The sequence below is a fragment of the Nyctereutes procyonoides genome, unplaced genomic scaffold, assembly GCF_905146905.1.
Source record: "Nyctereutes procyonoides isolate TBG_1078 unplaced genomic scaffold, NYPRO_anot_genome, whole genome shotgun sequence".
In the NCBI taxonomy this organism is placed as follows: domain Eukaryota; kingdom Metazoa; phylum Chordata; class Mammalia; order Carnivora; family Canidae; genus Nyctereutes; species Nyctereutes procyonoides.
The window spans coordinates 42773883-42796177 of NW_026575051.1; the positions used below are offsets into that span (position 1 = coordinate 42773883).

Genomic DNA, 22295 nt, shown 5'->3' on the forward strand with positions numbered 1-22295 from the left:
TGTATGATAGGCATTATTATTCTTGTTTCATATGTGATAAAACTGGTTCAGAAAAGTTCAGAGGGCTACTGTGTCAGACTGAAACTCAAATCTGTTTCATAAGATTGTAATCCCAGAAGTCTTTCCATGGATAATCTCATTAGTTATAAATTTACCCCAACAACTGAAGCTCCATGAAAATTTCATCTTAAAGTAAAACTATTAAATAGAGCTATGATTAAACAAATATCAAAAACATGCTAAGCTTTCAGATAATAAATACAGCATTATTAAGCTGTAGGTATTTGCAAGACAGAAATAGACATCTCAATAGACAATCTATAAAACTTGGCCTTCTGAAAAAATCATTTAGAGATTTTTGTTCAAACTGAACATTAATCTTACTAAATTTAGACTTTGAGAATAAATAACTTCTTATATAGCTGACTTTTAATTTTTTTAAAGAATCCTGTATTAGCTTAATTACAAAGATTTTTAAGTATAGAGCTTATATAATAATTTTTTGTCTCACAAGCAGTTTTCCTTACCAATAAGAAACACAAGATCAGTTTCTGCCCAAGAATTACATAAAAGGGTGTTTAAGTGGAAGGAAAATGAAAGAAAATGCATGAAAATGAAAAAGAACACATAAGTAACATACATAAGTTCCACAAATCTCTTTACATTTTAACATCCCCAAATAACAATGGCATTCCTTGGGGATCCCTGGGTGGCGCAGCGGTTTGGCGCCTGCCTTTGGCCCAGGGCGCGATCCTGGAGACCCAGGATCAAATCCCACGTCGGGCTCCCGGTGCATGGAGCCTGCTTCTCCCTCTGCCTGTGTCTCTGCCTCTCTCTCTCTCTCTCTCTCTCTCTCTCTCTCTCTCTCTGTATGACTATCGTAAATAAATAAATAAAATTAAAAAAAAAAAAAAAAAAAAAAACAATGGCATTCCTGGACTTCCCTAGCTTTGAGGGAAAAATTACATTTTCTACAATTAAAACAAGAATATAGGATTTGAGGAACTTCTAAAATGAGCTCCATTACACTTGCCACAAAAATTCCCTAAATACCACAGCATTTCTGTCTTCTAGCTGTAATTCTATTTCCTCTATTTAATTTACACTGCCTCTTCTCTTTTAAAAATCCTATCCTAAGTTCAAAAGCTTATGGCAATGAAATAGATCAATATTTTTCTAATACTATTCATATGGCCATACATATAATGATCAAATATTTGGCACTAATTAAGAAAAGTGTTTATAAACTGTTCCTCAAGCCCTTCTTCAATTAGATTTTTCCTGATAATTCCAGCCCATGGTCATTTCTTCCTCTCTGAACCACTCATCTGGCACTTAAATCATATATTGCCTTGTGACTTAATACTCTTACATTATATTGCAATTTCATTCTTGACCTTTCATTTAACTTTCATGTGTGCCCCCTTAGACTTACCAACTAGATTTCAAACACATTTAAGGGACTAGGCCTATATATAACACTTTTATATATACACCTAATAGAAGCTAGCAGAATGTTGTGCAGATATAATTTGGTGATTATTTACTTTTATTATTTCCTTTTTATATCTCACTTATGATTACACATTTTCACAATGAAATTAAAAAATTAAAATGAAAGTCATGCTATTTCCCTTCTCAGTGATCAAACGGTAATAATACACAGTGATCAGTGATAACATACAGCTATTTAAAACATTAACTTCCATGCTATGGCTGTCATGATCATTATTATATACTCCTTTACAATTTCTAAACCGGTATAATAGCAGATGCCACTTTTCACGATTAAGAGCCCTGATGTTATAGCACGCTCTAGTGATCAACTATAAAACCACAGATCTTCAATACTTTAAGACAAAGACTTAACCCAAAGAAAGTAAGAAATTTTCAATCGATAGTGTTAATATTTAAAATGTAAAAATATTACAAAAATGAACTTAATGTTCATACCTTACAATTTACAAACTTGAAGCATACAATAAAACTTACTCATTAGAAACAACTGTTACCTAAAACAGCTACAGTTTTACCTCATTTATTCATCTTGTTCTGAGCATTTATTACATGCTAAAAAATATTCTAAGCATTGATAGTTCAGCGAGAAGCAGAGATCAACCTCTCATTGAGAGAATTCTCTTCTCCTATGCTTTCATTAAACATATAGTTGGATATTCAGTCAGTCATTAAAATACTTGTAGTTGAAAACATTAAACAAAGAATCACACTAGTAACTGAAAAGTCCAATGAGTGAGAAGTGCTGTGGGAATATATCAAAGAAAACTGACTCAGGAAGGGAAGTCTGACTCCAAAAAATACGACTAGATAGAGACGGAAAGAAAAATAAGAGTCAACTAGTCAAAGGGTAGGCAAGTGGCAAGAAATAAATGGCATTTTTTTTTAATTTTTATTTATCTACGATAGTCACACACACAGAGAGAGAGGCAGAGACACAGGCAGAGGGAGAAGCAGGCTCCATACACCGGGAGCCCAATGTGGGACTCGATCCCGGGTCTCCAGGATCGCGCCCTGGGCCAAAGGCAGGCGCCAAACCGCTGCGCCATCCAAGGATCCCCAATAAATGGCATTTAGAACAAGATAATGAGAATAGAGAGATGTTAAAAGAGGAAGATAAGAGGTTGGCAGAAACCAGACTATGTAAGGCCTTAAAGGCTATATAAGAAATCTAGCTTTTCCCTAAGAGCAGTAAGTTCTGCCATTTCAAAGAAGAACAAAACTGGCTCAGTATTTTGGAGGGAAGGAAGAAAGGTTATGGCAAGACCAGTTAGGAGGCTACTCAGGTAGCCCAGGTGAAAAATCACAGTAATCTGAATGAGAGTAAAAACAGTGGAGATAAAATTTAACATATGATTTGAGGAATATTTAAGAGCTAAAACTGGCATGTCCTGATGATAGACTGAATATTAGGAAGATGGAATAGTAAAGACTTTCAAATGCCATTTTCCAAGGAAGGAAACTCAGGAAGAATTTTTTTTTTTTAAGATTTTATTTATTTATTCATGAGACACAGAGAGAGAGAGGCAGAGACACAGGCAGAGAAAGAAGCAGGCTCCATGTAGGAAGCCTGATGTGGGACTCGATCTGAGGAACTCCAGGATCACGCCCTGGGCCAAAGGCAGACTCTCAACTGCTGAGCCACCCAGGCGTCCCAAAATGGACTTTTTTTTTTTAAACTAAGCATTATTTTGTTTCCAACTAACCATAAAATATTCCTTCTTCTGAGGCACCTAGGTGGGGCTCAGTTGGTTAAGCATCTGCCTTCAGCTCAGGTCATGATCTCAGGGTACTGAGATTAAGCCCCAAGTAGGGCTCCGAGGTCAGTGGGGAGTCTGCTTCTCCCTCTCCGTCTGCCCCTCCCCCTTCTAGCACATGTGGATTCTCACTCTCAAATAAAGAAATAAAATCTTAAAAAAAAAAAAATACACTCCATTCTTTAATGAAGAATTAGACTTCAGGAGTTCATTTAGGCATTTTTTTTTTAAATTGAGATAGAATTGATTACAATGTGGTATTTGTTTTAGGTGTACCACAGTGATTTAACAATTCTATAAACTATGCTATGCTTAACCACAAGTGTAGTCACCATCTACCACCATACAATGTTATTACATATTACTGACTATATTCCCTATGCTGTATTTCTTATCCCCATGACTTATGTATAACTCGAAGTTTGTATCTCTCAATACCCTTCACCTATTTTGACCATCCTCCCAACCCCCTCCACTCTGGCAACCACAAACCTACCCATTCTCTCTATAGACAAAAATGTTTTTGCTTGTTTCTTTTGTTAGATTCCACTTACAAGTGAAATTATATGGTATTTGTCTTTCTCTGTCTGACTTCACTTAGCATAGTACCCTTTAGGTCCATCTATGTTGTCACAAATGGCAAGATTTCATTCTTCTTTATGACTAATATTCCATCACACACACACACTATATCTTCTTTATCCATTTATCTATTGATGGACACTTACGCTGCTTCCATATCTTGGCTATTAAAAATGCTGCAATAAATATAGGAGTATGTATATCTTTTTAAATTCATGTTTTCCTTTGGGTAAATGAGGAAAAAAATCAGGAAGTATGGATTGTTTTATGTTTTCTATTTTTGTTTGATTTTATGAAAGAGGTATGAAGAAAACATTGTTTGGTTTTACCTGAAGTTAAAGTATTTCTGAATATCCAAGTAGGATGGAGATTTCAAGAAGACAGCTAATTCTGAAGTTCAGATGATAGCTGTGGACAGGCAATATAATTTTTGAGTCTTTAGTGTATAGCTGATAACTGAAAATAGAAGCTCATGAAATGATGTAGAAAGAGTATATAAAGTGAAATGAGAAGATGACCTGTAATTGAACTTCAAGTAAAATGAGTCATATAAAAAGTTCATGGTTTTGGCAAAATGGAGGTCACTGCTGAACTTAGCCTGAACTGTTTCAGTTTAGTAATGGGACTAGAAGCCAGACTGGATTAAGAAGTGATTGGGAGCTGACAGCTCTTTTGAGAAATCTGGCTGTGAAGAGAGTAGGGGATTGGTAATGATAGGACAACTGTTAGAAGAAAGTGCGAGGGATGACTGAAGGATTCATTACCTCACCCACACCACATGATAGAGATCTAAGCATATTCAAAACAAGATGGGAGGTATCCACCTAAAAGGACAATGTTGACTATTCCCAAGAAAAGAGAGGGACAATTAATAGTGTAAGGCTTTTAGTAAGGCTTTTAAAGTGGAAAGGAATGAAGATACCAGCACAGGTATAAATATGAACCATCAATAGGAAAAGTAATTCTAGTGCAAAACAAGAAAGGAGAAAAAAATGAACAAAAATAGAGGCAGATTTAGGTGTTTCATAGTAAGAAGATAAAGAAGTTACGTTTCTTATTTATTTATTTAAAGATTTTATTTATTTATTCATGACAGACAGAGACAGAGGCAGAGGGAGAAGCAGGCTCCATGCAGGGAGCCCGATCTGGGAGATATAGGACTCAATCCGGGGACTCCAGGATCACGCCCTGAGCCAAAGGCAGACCCTTAACCGTTGAGCCACCCACATGTTTTTCTATTTAAAAGCATAGTCAGCATCGTTCATCACACAACTTATAAAAACCAATAGTATGCCTACGTTTCTCTTTTATCAAAAAAGACTACACTATATTCAATTTTTAAAAATATTGTGATAGATGCAGGATCATTATAGAGTAGAACAACAAATTTTTAAAAAACATTTATAAAAAATTTGGAATCAAAAACGTAATGAGATGTACAAATGACTTTTTGAAACTGAAACATTTGTTTAGAATTATACAGAGACATTTTTAAAATAAACATATAATCATAAATGCATGTGTATCTGTACACTGGCATGCAAAATCAGTTGAAAATAAACATTTTTACTGTGCGAATTTAACACTTAAAAAAACTACCTGTCACCTAGGAATGGACTAAAATGCCCTTCCCTCAACATCTTTAAGAATACAACTTATAAAATACTAAATAGTTTTACATTGTTTGGGTTCAGTCATTTTCAGTGTGTCATAAAATGTTCACCAACTTTCATTAGTACTTTTATTCTGAAATACATTTTGAATCTAATAAAAATATATAGATTCAAATACTTTTAACACACTGAAGATCACTGGCATGTTAATTTCTGTTGCGAGGTTAATTCATTTCTATATTATAATTCAAGAATATGATTTCTTCTGCCATCTCTGTTTAAACAAAAGTATACTCTTAGAGAATCTTAAATCACAACTATTTCAGAGTTTTCTTAATATTAGACAAATGTTGAAATATATGTTGAGAATATTTTTCATTATGCTTTATATACTACTTGCATAAGGTTTCTCTTTTCTTTTGGACTGTGTGAGCTCCACGGGCAGGAACTATGTTAATTTTGTTTGCCACTGTAACTCTAGTACCTAGTGTAATGTCTGATACAGAGTAGATAAGTCATTAAATATTTGTCAGTTTTAAGACTACAAATGTCTTATATCACATCTAATTCTACATTTATAACCCTAACAAATCAGCTTTAATATTTTTTCATAAGTAAGCATATAAAAAATTTATCTATTTTATATGTTAGAGTTACACTTAAGATTTTTTATAGTGTTCCAGTAATAAAAGTTTTCATAAAGATAGGGAGATAGACCAAATGATTTTTTCAGGTTCTTTCTGATCTTTTGGTTTTCCATAATGTAAGTAGAGATCTTTGGTCCAAATGTACATTATCTATAATAAGGCAGCCAGTCACAATATCAACAATGAAAATATGTTTATGTTTAGAGTTCATATAAACCAGTAGTTTCCAGTGTTGTTAGAAGACTTTGACAATTCCCCAGAAGTTGCTTGCAGGGCAGCTATGATGAGGTTAAACTATAGTATGATTCCCAGACCCCTCTTCTTGATTCAATCAGAATCAAGAAATTATATTTATTAAAAATTTATATTAATATGTTTATAATGTTGGAACTGGACATAAGATTTCACTAAAAAAAAAGGTTTAGGGAGAAAAAGGTTTAACAAATAGTGAAAAAAGCTTTATCATTATGTAAAATAAAATATTAATCTGGTCACGGCTGACATTTTTAATTATATTTTTGTTTTGTCTAAAATACTTTAGGGATTAATATCTTTGGGAGATGTCATATTAGCAAAAATAAGAAAAAAATTCCACTTAGTCAACTAACTTGAAACACAGTTCTTTCTTCCAACACTGGACTATCTAATGCTCCAAGAATGTTCCTTTTTGTACAGTGATTAAGAGAATTTACATACCATGGCAGAAAAACTACTTTATTAGAAAACTGCTTTTAAATTATGTTTAGATTTTCATGTTCCACGGAGGCATTTAAAATATGAAACATCTTTTAAAATACATTAAACTTTAAAAACTAGTATCAAAAGTAGTCTAGAGAAAAAACTGGAAACACCCAAAGGTCTATCAATAGATGCAGATAAATGGGTTGTTTTATAACAATGGAATACTACTCAGCAATAAAATGAAATGAATTAATGATACACACGGAAACTTGGATGACTCAAAAACTGTAATCTGAGTAAAAGAGAATTTTTAAAAGTACAGACTGAATAATCCTATAGATATAAAACTAGAATATACAAGTTGTCTATACTGACACAAGAAGATAAGTAGTAGCTGCATAGAGTAAAATGGGGAAGAGAGGAAGAGATTACCAAGGCACATGAGGAAACTTCTGGGAATGATGGTTATAGTCACTGTCTTGAATATAAGTAGTAATGGTTTCACAGGTGCATACATATACCAAAACACCAAACTGTATACTTTAAAAAGTTTACTGTAAGACAATTATATCAAAATAAAGCTTAACAAAAGTAGACATGTAACTTTTGAATGTAAAAGAATGTGTAAAACTGCCTGATAAATTTTTCAAGATTATTTCAGAATGTCAAACTACTATAGAGCTTTTTAAGGTAAAAAATGTTTACCTTTCAACTTTTGATGCCTGAGAATTTTCTATTCCTTTAAAACAAACTTTTTTGACATGATCTCCTGAACTATGGCCAGTAATAGATTTTTTTTCTTCAAAGAAATCCCGGAATGACTTGGATGAAACTGAATGTACAGAAGATGCCCTGCAAAGAACAACAGAGATCATGTTAAAAAGTCCATTTTTTAAAAAGGTCAATGCTAGAAATCACAAGTAGAAAATGGAGAGAATGTATTATCAAAAATTTTACACTGATATTATATAATTAGTTTTTAATGTGATGTTAGATTCTTGCTGTCAGTTGTGAATTCATCAAAATGATGTGATAAAAAAAAATGGAGACCAATACTGAAGATAACCCAGATGTTGAAATTAGCAATGATATTAAAAACAAGTGTCGTAACTATGCCTCAGGCAACAATAAAAAAAAGCTCAGAATAAATTAAAGAATAAGCTCAGGGAAAAGAAACTATGAAAAAGAACAAAATAGAAGTTCAAGAAGTTTTAATACAATATTTAAAAAACAAAATTCATTGGATGGATGTAACAAACAATTGGAATAGAATCAAGAAAAACTGAAGATAAATCAACAAATTTTTAAATCTGAACAGGGGTAAGAAAAGACTGAAAAAACTTCCACCATGGTGACTTAATCAGATATCAAAAGGTCTACCATAAGTGTAACTGGGAATACCAGGAAGAGAGGTTAGAAATACAGCAGATAAAAATATCTAAAGAAACAGTAGCCAAGCATGCCCCAAATCTGGTGAAAGATATAAATTTAAAGATTCAAGAATTTTAGAAAACCCCAAGGAATATCAATCTAAAGAAAACCATACTTAGGCACATAATGAGCAAACTGCTAAAAACCAAAGATCAAAAGAAAAGCTTGAAAGCATCTTGAAAGAAATACAACACAGTATGAAAACACTTAGCTTATTATTAGAAACAAGGAAAGCCAAAAGACAGTGGAACAACATCTTTAATATGATGAAAGGTAGGAAAAAAACTATTAATCCAGTATTCTATATCCATATGAGTCAACTTGGACAAGGATCCTCTCCAAGTCAGGATCAGAAATGATTACAGTCCTGGCTGAACCTTGATTGCAGCAGTGTGGGAGACATGAGCCAGGGGCACTCATAAGCAATAACTCAGTGAAGCCCGACCTAAAGGAACTATGAGAATAATAAACATTGATTGTTTTAAGCTATTTTTTAGGGATAATTTGTTACAAAGTAATAGATAACTAATATAATACCATTGGAATTAAAAAGATAATAAAGATTATAAATAACTTTAGGCAAATAAATGACAACTTATATAAAATGGACAAATATCTTAAAAAAATATATATTTTAAAGATTTTATTTATTCATGAGAGACATAGAGAAGCAGAGACATGGAGGGAGAAGCAGGCTCCTCCACTGGAGCCTGACATGGGACTCGATCCTGGGTTTCCGGGACCACACCCTGAGGTGAAGACATACACTCAACCACTGAGCCACCCAGGCATCCCGAAAAAACTATTTATTAAGGGTACCTGGGTGGCTCAGTTGGCTAAGCATCTGACCTCGGATCAGGTCATGATCTCTGGGGTTGTGGGATCAAGCCCCATGCTCAGCAGAGTCTGCTTCCCCATTACATCTCCCTTTGCCCCTCTCCCTCCTTGGACACTCTGAAAGAGACCTATCTCTATTTAAAAAACTGAATTAATCCCACCAGTTTAGAAGTTGACAAATTGATTCTAAAATTTTTATGGGAATACAAAAAACCTAGATTAGCCCAAGTATTCTTAAAGCAATACAAAATTGGAAGAAGATAAAACAAGTCACAGTAATCAAGACAGAGTGGTACTGACATAAGGATTAAAATCCGATCAGTGAAAAGAATAGAGAGCTCAAATATAGATCCTCACATATACAATCATTTTAATTTCAATAATTAGTTCCCAAAACAATTCAGTGGCAAAAGTATTTTATCTAAAAACAAATGGTTGGGATCCCTGGTGGCGCAGCGGTTTAGCGCCTGCCTTTGGCCCAGGGCGCGATCCTGGAGACCCGGGATCGAATCCCACGTCGGGCTCCCGGTGCATGGAGCCTGCTTCTCCCTCTGCCTGTGTCTCTGCCTCTCTCTCTCTCTCTCTCTCTCTCTCTGTGTGTGTGACTATCATAAATAAATAAAAATTAAAAAAAAATGGAACATAAAAACAAATGGTTATAAAAGAAAGAAACCGGGATCCTTGGGTGGCGCAGTGGTTTGGCGCCTGCCTTTGGCCCAGGGCGCGATCCTGGAGACCCGGATCGAATCCCACATCGGGCTCCCGGTGCATGGAGCCTGTTTCTCCCTGTGCATGGAGCCTGTTTCTCCCTCTGCCTGTGTCTCTGCCTCTCTCTCCCTCTCTGTGTGACTATCATAAATAAATATCAAAAAAAATTTAAAAAAAAAAAAAAAGAAAGAAAGAAACCTTCACCTCTATCTCTTATCATATCCTAAAATTAATTCAGGGTGGATAACAGACCTAATGGAAAAACTATCCTAGAAAAAAACAAAAGACTATCTTCATAACTTGGTGGTAGGCAAAGGTTTCCTTGGGCTTATACTACAGGAATAAACAAATGACGAATTACACTTAACCAAAATTAAAACTTCTGATCAGAAGACATCATTAAGAAATCAGAAAATAACTGCAAAACACTATGTGACAAATGACTTGTATCCAGATTGTAAAAAGAACTAGAACTCAAAACTAAAAAAAACTTAACACATAATAAAAGACAAGGCAATTTCAAAAAGCAAGCAAAAACAATTTGAATAGACACTCCACAAAGAAAGATATGCTAATGATCAAAAAGCACATTAAAAAGTGCTCAGTATTCATCAGGGAACACAAAGCCACAATGAGAGGCTGCTATACGCCCACCAAAATGGGTAAAATTAATGGACAATACCAAATGTTGGCAAGAATGAAATAACCAGTTCTCTCACATACATTGTTGGTGGGTAGATAAAATGGTACTAATGCTGTGGGGAAAGGTCTGGCAGTTTCTTAGTAAGTAAACATATATTTTTCTGTATAATCCAATAATTCTCCCTAATAATTATCCAAGAGAAATTAAAATATATGTCAATAAAAAGGCCCAAACAAGAATATTAGCAGCAGCCTTACTCATAATAGCCAAAAACTGGAAAGAGACCAGGTGTCCATCAACAGCAATAAACACAAATTGTATATTCATACCTTGGAATACTACTGAGTAATAAAAAGGAATAAACCATTGGCATACACAATCCAGATAAATCTGAAGAACACGTGAATGAAAGAAGCCAGATGGATAAAAGTACATTATGTTTCATTTGCATAATATAAAGTTCTAGAAGAGGTAAAAATAATCTTTGGTCAAAAAAGGAAAAAGTCACAATAGTGATTGACATTGGTATGGAGGAGGGCGCCAAGATGAAAGAGAACTTTCTGAAGAGAACTTTCTGAAGAAAACTTTCTGGGATAATGGTAATGCCCAGCAATTTATTAAAAAGATAATAAACAATGACCAAGTGAAGTTTTCCCCAGTAATGCAAAGTTGGTCTAACACTCAAAAGAAAAAAAAAATCAATATGAAACATAAACAGGATAAAGTAGAAACATCCTATGGAAAAGACTTATGATCCAAAATATGACCAATAACAGGCAAGGACATGCATCCCAAAGATATGAAAATGGCCAATAAGCCCCTGAGAAGTGTAAAATAAACCACACTTACTAGTAGCTAAAATTAAAACAATTATGTGGGATCCCTGGGTGGCACAGCGGTTTAGCGCCTGCCTTTGGCCCAGGGCGCGATCCTGGAGACCCGGGATCGAATCCCACGTTGGGCTCCCGGTGCATGGAGCCTGCTTCTCCCTCTGCCTGTGTCTCTGCCTCTCTCTCTCTCTCTCTCTCTCTCTCTGTGTGTGTGTGTGTGACTATCATAAATAAATAAAAATTAAAAAAAATAAAAAAATAAATAAAACAATTACATGTACCAAATGTTCGAAAGAGTATGGAACAAGAGGAACTCTCATACACTGCAGACAAAAAGTGTAAAATATGAACATTTTGGAACATTGGTGCTTTTCTTATATTATAAAGTCTAGCATTCACTTAACATATGATCCAGCAATTCCACTCCTAAGTATTTATCAAGAGATATAAAAACATGTCTATTATAACTTATACATAATCACTTTTTTCATAAAAACATACTGGAAACCAGTATTTCTCAACAAAAAAGGAAGAAATTAGGTAAATGCAACATGGATGAAGCTCTAAAACTTTAAGTCAAATGACAGAAAGTCAGACATAAAACAGAGCATAATGAGCTTACATGCCATTTATATAAAGTTTGAAAGCAGACAAAAATTAAGTTATAGTGACAAATTTCATCAATGATGGCATAGGTGGAGACTAAGAAAAGGTACTGCAATGAGGGAAATATTTCTTTTTATTTTCACTGGAGTGGTGAATACACAGATGAATATATTTGTAAAAACTCCTGTATAAAAAATTAGTCCACTTACTGCATGTAAATCATATCTTGACAAAGTTATTTAAAAAAAAAGAAAATCTGCACTCCTTCTCAAATGACTAAAAGTTGAAAAATGCCAAGTTTTGGTAGAGGTAGAAGAAGTACAACTCATATAACGCTGATGAAAATGTTTTGTGATGCCACTAAAAATGAATATATGTATATCTTATTATCCAGCTATTCCTAGTTAATATACCCAATAGAAATACGAATGTACATTCACCTAAGACATGAACTAGAACATCTATAGCAACACTAACAGTAAAACAATGGAGATATTCAAATGCTAACAAAAACTGAATAAGTTGCAGTATATTTACACAATGGAAATTAGCTAGTACTCATCAAAATATGAACTTCATAAATATGTTGAAAAAAAGAAGCCAGACACAATTCTATTTATATACATTAAAAGAAAATCTATGAAAAGAGAAGTCAGGATAGTGGATGATAAAAAAGATAGTGGGTTGCTGCAGGGAGAAGAGGGCATGTAAGGGTGGCAGAGGGGGACTTAGAAGATGATGGTAATGTACTTCTTTTTTTTTTTTAATTTTTATTTATTTATGATAGTCACAGAGAGAGAAAAAGAGGCAGAGACATAGGCAGAGGGAGAAGCAGGCTCCATGCACCGGGAGCCCGACGTGGGATTCGATCCCGGGTCTCCAGGATCGCGCCCTGGGCCAAAGGCAGGCGCCAAACCGCTGCGCCACCCAGGGATCCCGTAATGTACTTCTTGATTTGAGTGCTGGTTGTACAGGATGTGTTCAGTTTGTGAAAATTCAGCCTATATATTTATGGTTATTGTACTTTTAAGTGTGTATTATGTTTTAATAAAAAGTTACTTAAAATGTTAGCCTGCTTTTACATGATAAAACAGAAGAAATAAAAATTAGGTTGATCTAAATATACAAAATTAATCACACCCAACATAGCTGTAATACTTTGATAATTAGTTAAAAGTGTAATATATTTTAGAATACCAAAAAACAGGCAAAAAATTAAAAATCACCATTACAGACTAATTTAGTTTTCAAAGATTTCATACTCAGAGTTTAATGATTTCAGAATCTTTTAATTCAACTATCAATGTTTTATTTTACAGCCATGCAAAAACATTCTGCAGAGTAATAGGGCTAGACATATAAAGCTCTATTGCTTAGACTGGGTTCAAATTTTGGCTCTGACTTTGGGAAGTTAAGCTTTGTGCTTCAGTTTCCTCATCAATAATATGACGATACTATCTCCATCATCATAATGGTTGTTATGAGGATCAAATGTTAACTTATGGAAAAATACTTAAAACAGTAGCTGACACAGAAATGCTATGTAAGTCTTACTATCCATAATTTTCATAGCATTTAACAAAACTTACTGTGATTTAAGAGAAAAAGAAGACATGAACAAAGTTCATGACATGAAGACATATAATCAGTTATAAATAGGCTTAGTATCTCTTTCCTTCTAAAGTAGACTTAGAAAAATTAATTTAAGGGGATCCCTGGGTGGCGCAGTGGTTTGGCGCCTGCCTTTGGCCCAGGGCGCAATCCTGGAGATCCGGGATCGAATCCCACATCGGGCTCCCGGTGCATGGAGCCTGCTTCTCCATCTGCCTATGTCTCTGCCTCTCTCTCTTTCTCTCTCTGTGACTATCATAAATAAAAATTTAAAAAAAATTTAAAAAAAAGAAAAATTAATTTAAAAAGCTCAACTTTAGTTATTCTTTTATACACTAGATCTACACCATATCCTTAGATCATTTTCAGAATCCTTATTTCAGAATTTCAGAATTTCAGAGTCAAAATTATAAGCAATAATAATGTATAAACAATTTCCATACCTAGGTTTCTTTTTTTACTATTTTCTTTACTCAGAGAACAAAGTGGTCAAATGCTAAATGGATAATTCCCGAAAAAGTTAAATTCGTAGGGGCAAGAAACCATAAAATCCAAACCTAAATTAAGTTCATAAACAATTTGAGGTATCCCATAAAAGAGCAAGTCTTTCTAAAATCCTATTATTTTGTCTGAATAGCTCGTTTGTACCTCTGATCTAATTACCAAACTATATTTGCAAAACGCTTTAACATGTCATTTAATTCTTGTAGTAACAATCCTAAAAAGTAAGTATTTTTATCATCTCCTAAGTTTAAAAGAAGAATAAAACCAAAGTTCAGGGACCACCAGAGATAAGGCAGAACTGGGATCCAAACCTAATTCTTTTTTTTTCCTAAAAATATTTTATTTATTTATTCATAAGAGACACAGAAAGAGAAAGGCAGAGACACAGGCAGAGGGAGAAGCAGGCTCCATGCAGGGAGCCAGACGTGGGACTCGATCCCGGGTCTCCAGGATCAGGCCCTGGGCTGAAGGCGGCGCTAAACCACTGAGCCACCCAGGCGTCCCCCAAACCTAATTCTTAATGACCACAGAACTCATCCTTTAGTCTACCACTGCCTTCAGTAAGAAATCAAGACAACACTTCTTATAAAGTGCCAAAGAGAAAAGAGATAGGAAGATACTGATGATTCACACTTTGTTTTGTTATCATATGAACTAAGCATCCATTCATAACAAAATGAAAACTATTTTACCCAATTTCTATTTGATCAATAAAGATTAGATTATTCAATACAAAATGTCTCCTAAAAGATTTTTTTTAAGGGACTCCTGGGTGGCTCAGCAGTTGAGCATCTGCCTTCGGCTCAGGTCGTGATCCCAGTGGGGAGCCTGCTTCTCTCTATGCCTCTCTCTGTGTCTGTGTCTTATTCATTCTGGTGAATGAATAAATAAATCTTAAAAAAAAAGATTTTAAGAAAAAAGAAAAGTTCACCAAAAAGTTAATACATGTTAAGGAAATCAGTTAATCATATGGCCATATTACAAATCAAGTTACCATTTATTAAAATATAAATGGCTAACATTTATATATTTGATTAGACAATGTTGAAGGTGCTATGCTAAATGTTCAATGCTTTAACTCAGTTTCAACTTCATAATACCCCTGTGAAATAGGTACTGTTTTTAGCTCTATTTATGGACAAGGAAAGAAAGAGAAAGATTAAATAACTGATCTAAGCTTACATTGCTACCAAATTAACAGATCCATGATTTAAACTCAAGCAAGGCTAACTCTAGAACCCAGGCCTAATCACTATACTGCTGTGTCTACATATTAAAGTTGTTTGCTCTAAGTAAAGCCTTAAATTACATCAGAGGAATTTTCCTTATAGATTTGTGTCAGAAACATGACCTACCTAGGTATTCATGCTAAAAATACTTCTTCAAATGGAACTTCCCTATGACTTGACCATGAAATTTTTCCCCAAATACATACATATACAAAACATAAAAAGCTAAACACATATACAATTTGTCTTTCCTTAACAATTCCTTCCTCCTCCCAAAAGCACACATACCTAAAGGATTCTATTGGCAAACAAGGTAACTATGGTGTACAGTGTAACATTAGCAATTTGGGAATACTGATGGCAAATGTTCTTGCCTGAGAATACACTGAATGTCTCCTTTAAGTAAATCATGTTTCTAAATACAGAAATTTCAATCTATAAAGCATAAGTTGTCAGATTCATTCTAGTAATTCAGAGACTCCTAGATGTGATAAATTATACATACTTTTAAAAGACTTCCAAAACTTTTTTAAAAAGCTACTGATACCTCCTTAGGAATAAATGTAAGTAACAGTGCTTATAAAATATCTTAAACTCACATGTTCATTAATCATGCACAGTGGTTACTTATAAAATGACTTACCAGATTTCCTTAAATGAGTTCTACTATTCTTTCCACTGATCATGCCATAATTTGAAACAGTGTCTGATTTCCCATGATTTTGCTTTCTTAACTCAGGCTCTGGCTATTTTCCATCTTAGGAGCCACAGTAGCTTTATGAAGAAGCATTTGTAGACATTGGTAACCACGTAAAAAATTAATCAAGATTTTGTTTCTTAGCTAAAGCAGCTCTGAAATTTTAGCTTTAATAGATAAAATTTCCAGCTCTAAAAAGTTAAGAAGTTGAATTAGTTTATAATTTATAGGTTACCTCTACATGGAATTTAGAAGAATTTATATTCATCAAGCCAGGCCACAAAGATTGTGCATTATTCCACTGAAGATGACTCACGAGAAATGTATTATTTCTCCAAGTAAAACAGGTGATAATGAAAAGTGGCCAACTCCCACATACACTTGGTGTTTTCACACTATATTATATCAGACCTTCATTCTAATGAAAGAACCAATTATATTTAATATATAATATTGCCACACCTAACTGTTGAGAGCAGGAGTACAACTATGTATTATGAGTCATAAAAACTAGGTGAGAAAATCTGTGATCAAACTAGTAAAAATCCTTTCCACAATCAGAAGCAGATTTATAGGGCTAATTTGTGATTTGCTAATGAGCTTTATCTTAACCTTAATACTAAGATAAATACAGCATAAAAACATATTCTACAAAAATAAAATCATGTTAGATGGTTCTTCAGATGATGAAGATGCTCTTTTAAGAAATATTTTTAAAAACTTAAATCACTACAGTTCTGAATATACTCTATACATACAATTCATAAATCAGATTAAATGCTAATTTAATTTTCTAATTTATTCATAGCATAGTAAAGTTTAAGTGCTACCAAATTTCATTAGATCATCATTTACATGGGATATTCTAAGGAAAACAAATCTATTCCATTTTTAATTTCTTCAAGCATATACTACATGTATTTACACCCTGTGTGTAAAAAGTATTTAACAAATGATTATTTCTGTTTACACTAAACATGGATCAAAATTCATGAACACCAAACATCAACCAGTTTATATAAACATGTTTTAAAAATTTCTAACAAATATTTTGATTTGTGCCATTAACTTATAAAATTTCCATAACCAAAGTATATATATATAATATCCTTATAGTTATTCTATACTTATTGACAAATATATATTTTACTAAGTTAACCTTTAATTTAGAGTACAAATAAAAGTATATATATTCAGAATTTAGCAGAAATAAATTTTAAAAGATCCTTCAAATATCAAAAATGGTCTCAAGAAGTCATAAAAAGGACACAAATGATTAATTTTATACCTCAGATAATTCAGAATAAAATTATCCCTAATTAAATTTGCTTGGTGTCCTAAGAAACATAAAACTGCTATTGAATAGTTTGTATTTTTTTTTTATTCAAGTATAGCTGGCATAATTTCAGGTATGCAACATGTATATATGTTGTGAAGTGATCACCTACCATAAATCTAGTTACCATCTGTCACCAAAATTGTTACACATTATTAACTTTATTCCCTATGTTGCACATTGTATCTATGTGCCTTATTTATTTTATGACTGGAAGCATGTTATTTTGACTTTTTAATCCCCTTCCCCTTCTCCCATCTCCCGTCTGGTATCCATCAGCTTGCTCTTTGTATATATGAGTCTGTTTCTGTTTTACTCATTTATTTTTTTGATTCTACATATAAGGGAAGACATACAGTATTTGTCTTTTTCTTCCTTATTTCATTTAGCATAATACCTTCTAGTCCATCCATCTTGCTGCAGATGGCAAAATTTCATTCTTTTCTTTTATGGCTTTTAAGATTTCATTCTTTTTTTTTATGGCTCCTATTCCATTGTATGTATTTATACCTAAACTTTATCCATTCATCCATCAATGGTATGAAGTTGCATCCATATCATGGCTATTATAAATAATGCTGCAATGAACAAAGGATTCTAAATTTCTCTCTTCAAATTACTGTTTTCATTTTCTCCAGATAGATACCAGAAGTGGAATTGCAGGATCATATAGTAGCTCTATTTTTAATTTTGTTGAGAAACCTCCATACAGCTTTTCATAGTGGCCGCACCATTTTGCATTCCACCAACAGTGACAGTACATCAGAGTTCCCTTTCCTCTACATCCTCACCAACATTTAATGTTATTTTTGACAATAACCATTCTGACAGGTGTGTGGTGATAGCTCATTGTGGTTTTGATTTGCATTGCTCATATGATTAGTGATGCTAAACATCTTTTCATGTATCTGTTGGCTACCTGTATGTCTTCTTTGGAAAAATGTATATTCAGGCCCTCAGCCTGTTTTTGTTGTTTTGATACTGAGTTGTGTATATTTTTTATATATAATGGATATTCAACCCTTATCAATCGTTATCATTTGCCAATATCATCTCCCAATTAGTAGGTTGCCTTTTTGTTTTGTTGGTTTTCTTCATTCTGCAAAGGCTTATTTAACATAGTTTCATTTGTTTATTTTTGCTTTTGATGCCCTTTGCCAGAGGAGACATATCAAAAAACCATGTTGCTCAGGGATGCCTGTGTGGTTCAGACAGTTGAGCGTCCAGCTTTTGGTATCAGCTCAGGTCATGATCTCAATCATGAAACTGAGCCCCATGTCAGCCTCTGTGCTCAGCACAGAGTCTGCTTTAGACTGTTTCCCTCTATCCCTCCCTGCCACTGACTTTTGCGTGCACTTTCTAAAATATGTAAATCTTTAAAAAAATACGTTGCTCAGACCAATATCCAAAGCTTACCACTTATGTTTTCTTCCAGTAGTTTTATGGCTTCTGATCTTAAATTTAAATATTTAACTCACCTCGAGGTTTGTTTCTTTTTGTATATGGTATAAGAAAATGACTGTTTCCCCAACACCATTTATTGAAGAAACATGTTCTTTCCCCATTATATGCTCATGCCTCCTTTGTCAAAGATTAATTGACCAGAAGCATAGGTTTATTTATGGACTCTATTCTATTTCACTGATCTATGTGTCTGTTTTTGTGCCAATACCATAGGGTCTTTATTATTATAGCTTTGTAATAGTTTGAAATCAGGGAGTATGATACCTCCAGCTTTGTTCTCTCTTAAGATTGCTTTGTCTCTTCGGGGTATTTTGTGGTTTCATACAAATTTTAGGATTATTTGTTCTAGTCATGTGAAAAATGCCCTTGTTATTTTGATAGGGAAAGCACTGAATCTGTAGATTGTTCTTGGTAATAAGGGCATTTAAAAAAAATAAATTCTTCCAACACAGGAGAGCAGTGTACCTTTCTGTTTGTGTTATCTTTATTTCATCATTTAGTTTTTATAGTTCTTTCACCTACTTGGTTAAATTTATTTGTAGGTGTTTTATTCATTTCAATGCAATTGTAAACAGTACTGTGGTCTTAAATTTTCTGACAGCTCATTATTACTGTATAGATATGTGACAAATTTCTGTATATTAACTTTGTATGAAACTTTTTTTAAGATTTTTTTTTTTCATGAGAGAGAGAAGAGAGGCAGAAACACAGGCAAAGGGAGAAGCAGGCTCATTGCAGGGAACCTGACATGGGACTTGACCCTGGGTTTCCAGGATTATGCCCTGGGCTGAAGGCAGGCAGAAGGCAGGCACTAAACTGCTGATCCACCCAGGCTGCCCTGTATGAAACTTATTAGTTGTAATGGTTTTTGGTGGATCTTTAGGGATATATATATATTCATTTCTTCAAATAGTTAAGTTTTACTCCTTTTCCAATTTGGATGCCCTTTATTTCTTTTTCTTACCTGATTGCTGTAAATAGGACTTCCAGTACTATGTTGAATGAAAGTGTTGAGAATGGACACCCTTGTCTTATTCCTTATCTTAGAGGAAAAGCTCTCCACTTTTCACCATTGAGTATGATGTTAGCTGTGGGCTTTTCATATATGGCCTTTATTATGTAGACATATGTTCCCTCTAAATCTACCTTATGGAGGGTTTTTATATTGATTGGAAACTATTTGTCAATTGTTTGTTCGGTTTATCTATTGAAAGGATCATATGGCTTTTATCCTTTCTCTTGTTGATGTGGATGTATCACACTGACTGATTTGTGAATAATGAACCACCCTTGCATCCCAGAAATAAATCCCACTTGATCTTGGTGAATGATATTTTGATGTATTGTTGGATTCAGTTTGCCAATATTTTGTTGAGGATTTCTGAATCTATATTCATCAGAGATGTACTGGCTTGAAATTTTTCTGGTTTGGGGTTTGTGTTTTTTTGAGGAGGGTGCTGTGCTGCTGTCTTTATCTAATTTTGGTATCAAAGTAATGCTGGGCTTATAGACTGAATATGGAGTTTTCTTCCTCTTCTATTTTGGAAAAGTTTGAAAAGAATAGATATTAACTCTTCTTTAAATGTTTGCTAGAATTCACATGTGAAGTCATCAGGTCCTGGACTTTTATTTGCTGGGGGTTTTTGATTACTGATTCAATTTCATTGCTGGTAATCAATTGTTCATAATTTCTATTCCTGCTTCAGTTCTGGTAGGTTATATATCTCTAGGAATTTATCCACTTCTAGGTTGTCCAATTTGTTGGCATATAATATTTCATAATATTCTCTTACAATCCCTTGTATTTCTATGGTGTTAGTTGTTATTCCTCCTCTTTCATTTCTGATTTTGTTTATAGGAGTTCTCTCTTTTTGGGGGTGGGGGAATCAGTCTGGCTACAAATTTGTCAGTTTTGTTGATCTTTACAAAGAACCAGCTCCTAGTTTCATTGATCGGTTCTACTGTTTTTTTAGTTTTTATATCATTTATTTCCACTCTAATCTTTATTATTTCTTTTCTCCAAGTTTGGAGTTTTGTTTGTTCTTCTCTTTTCCTAGCTCCTTTAGGTATAAGGTTAGGTTGTTTATTTGAGACGTTTCTTGCTTCGTAATATAGGCCTATATTGCTATAAACTTCTCTTAAAACTGCTTTTGGTGCACAGCCCAAAGATTTTGGACCTGTTTTCATTTTCATTTGTCTCCATGTATTTTTTTAATGCCTTCTTTGATTTTTTGGGTTGGCCCATTCATTGTTTAGTACCATGTTATTTAACCTCCATGTATTTGTCCTCGTTCCAGAATTTTTTAAAGATTTGAGAGAGTACATGCATGCATGCATAAGCAGTGCGGGAGAGGCAGTAGGAAAGGGAGGAGAGTCTTAAGTAGACTCTGTGCTCAGCAAGGCAGGGCTAAATCTCATGACCCCAAGATCACAACTTGAACCAAAACCAAGAGTCACTTATCTGACTATGCCACCCAAGTGCCCTCCTGAGTTTTTTATTGTGGTTGATTTTTAGTTTCATAGCATTGTGATTGGAAAATATGTGTAGTATGACTTCAGTCTTTTTTAATTTGTTGAGACTTGCTTTGTGGTCTAATATGTGATCTATTCTGGAGAATGTTTCATGTGCACATGTGCAAATAGAATGTGTATTCTATTTGAGGATGGAATGTTCTGAATATATGTATTAAATCCATTTGGTTTAATATGTCATTCAAGGCCATTATTTCCTTGTTTTTGTTTAGATTATCCATCCATTGATGTAAGTGGGAATGTTAAAGTCCCCTACAATTATGTATTATTATTTTAGTTCCTTTATGGTTGTTATTAACTGCTTAATGTATTTCAGTGTCCGCATGCTGGGTGCATAGATATTTACAATTGTTCTATCTTCTTGTTGGATCATCCCCTATAGGATTATAGAGCATCCTTCTTTGTTGCTACAGCCTTTGTTTAAAAGTCTACTTTGTCCAATATACATATTACTATCCTGGCTTTCATTTCCCCACTAGTTGTATGATTTTTCTCCATCCCCTCACTTTCAGCCTGTGGGTGTCTTTAGGTCTGAAATGAGTCTCTTATAGCCAGCATATAGATAGGTCTTGTTTTGTTTTGTTTTTTTTAACCCATTCTCTCACTGTGTCTTTTGATTGGAGCATTTAGTACATTTACATTCAAAGTGGTATTTGATAGGTATGTGTTTATTGCCATTCTGTTGCTTGTCTTGTGGTTGTTTTGTGGTTTTTTGTTTCTTTCTTCTATTGCTCTCTTCCCTCACCATAAGTTGGCTTTCTTTAGTGATATACTTGGATTCTTTATTTTTTGCATATATATTACTGGTTTTTAACTTGTGTTACCATTAGGTTTGCATACAACATCTTCTGCATATATCAGTCTATGTAAACTTGATGGTCACTTAGGTTGAACCCATTTACTTCTCTCCCCACCACAATTTAGGTATAAGGTGTCATACTTTATATACTTTTCGTTTGTGAGTCCCTTTACTGGTTTCTACAGATACCTTTTTTTTTTTTTAATACTTTTGTGCTTCCTGCTTTTCTTGCTTATGGTCTTTCTATTCAGAGTCCCCTTTAACATTTCTTAT

General features: G+C 33.9%; 1 protein-coding gene across 4 annotated transcripts in view; it reads right to left on the reverse strand.

Moving 5' to 3' along the window:
• Positions 1-22295, reverse strand: part of IBTK (inhibitor of Bruton tyrosine kinase) — a 97695-nt gene that overhangs the window by 9320 nt on the left and 66080 nt on the right. For all 4 annotated transcript variants that reach the window (XM_055330057.1, XM_055330056.1, XM_055330055.1 and 1 more), the window contains exon 26: positions 7501-7647. In XM_055330057.1, coding sequence (XP_055186032.1) covers positions 7501-7647 — 147 coding nt within the window. The remainder of the gene's footprint in view (positions 1-7500; positions 7648-22295) is intronic.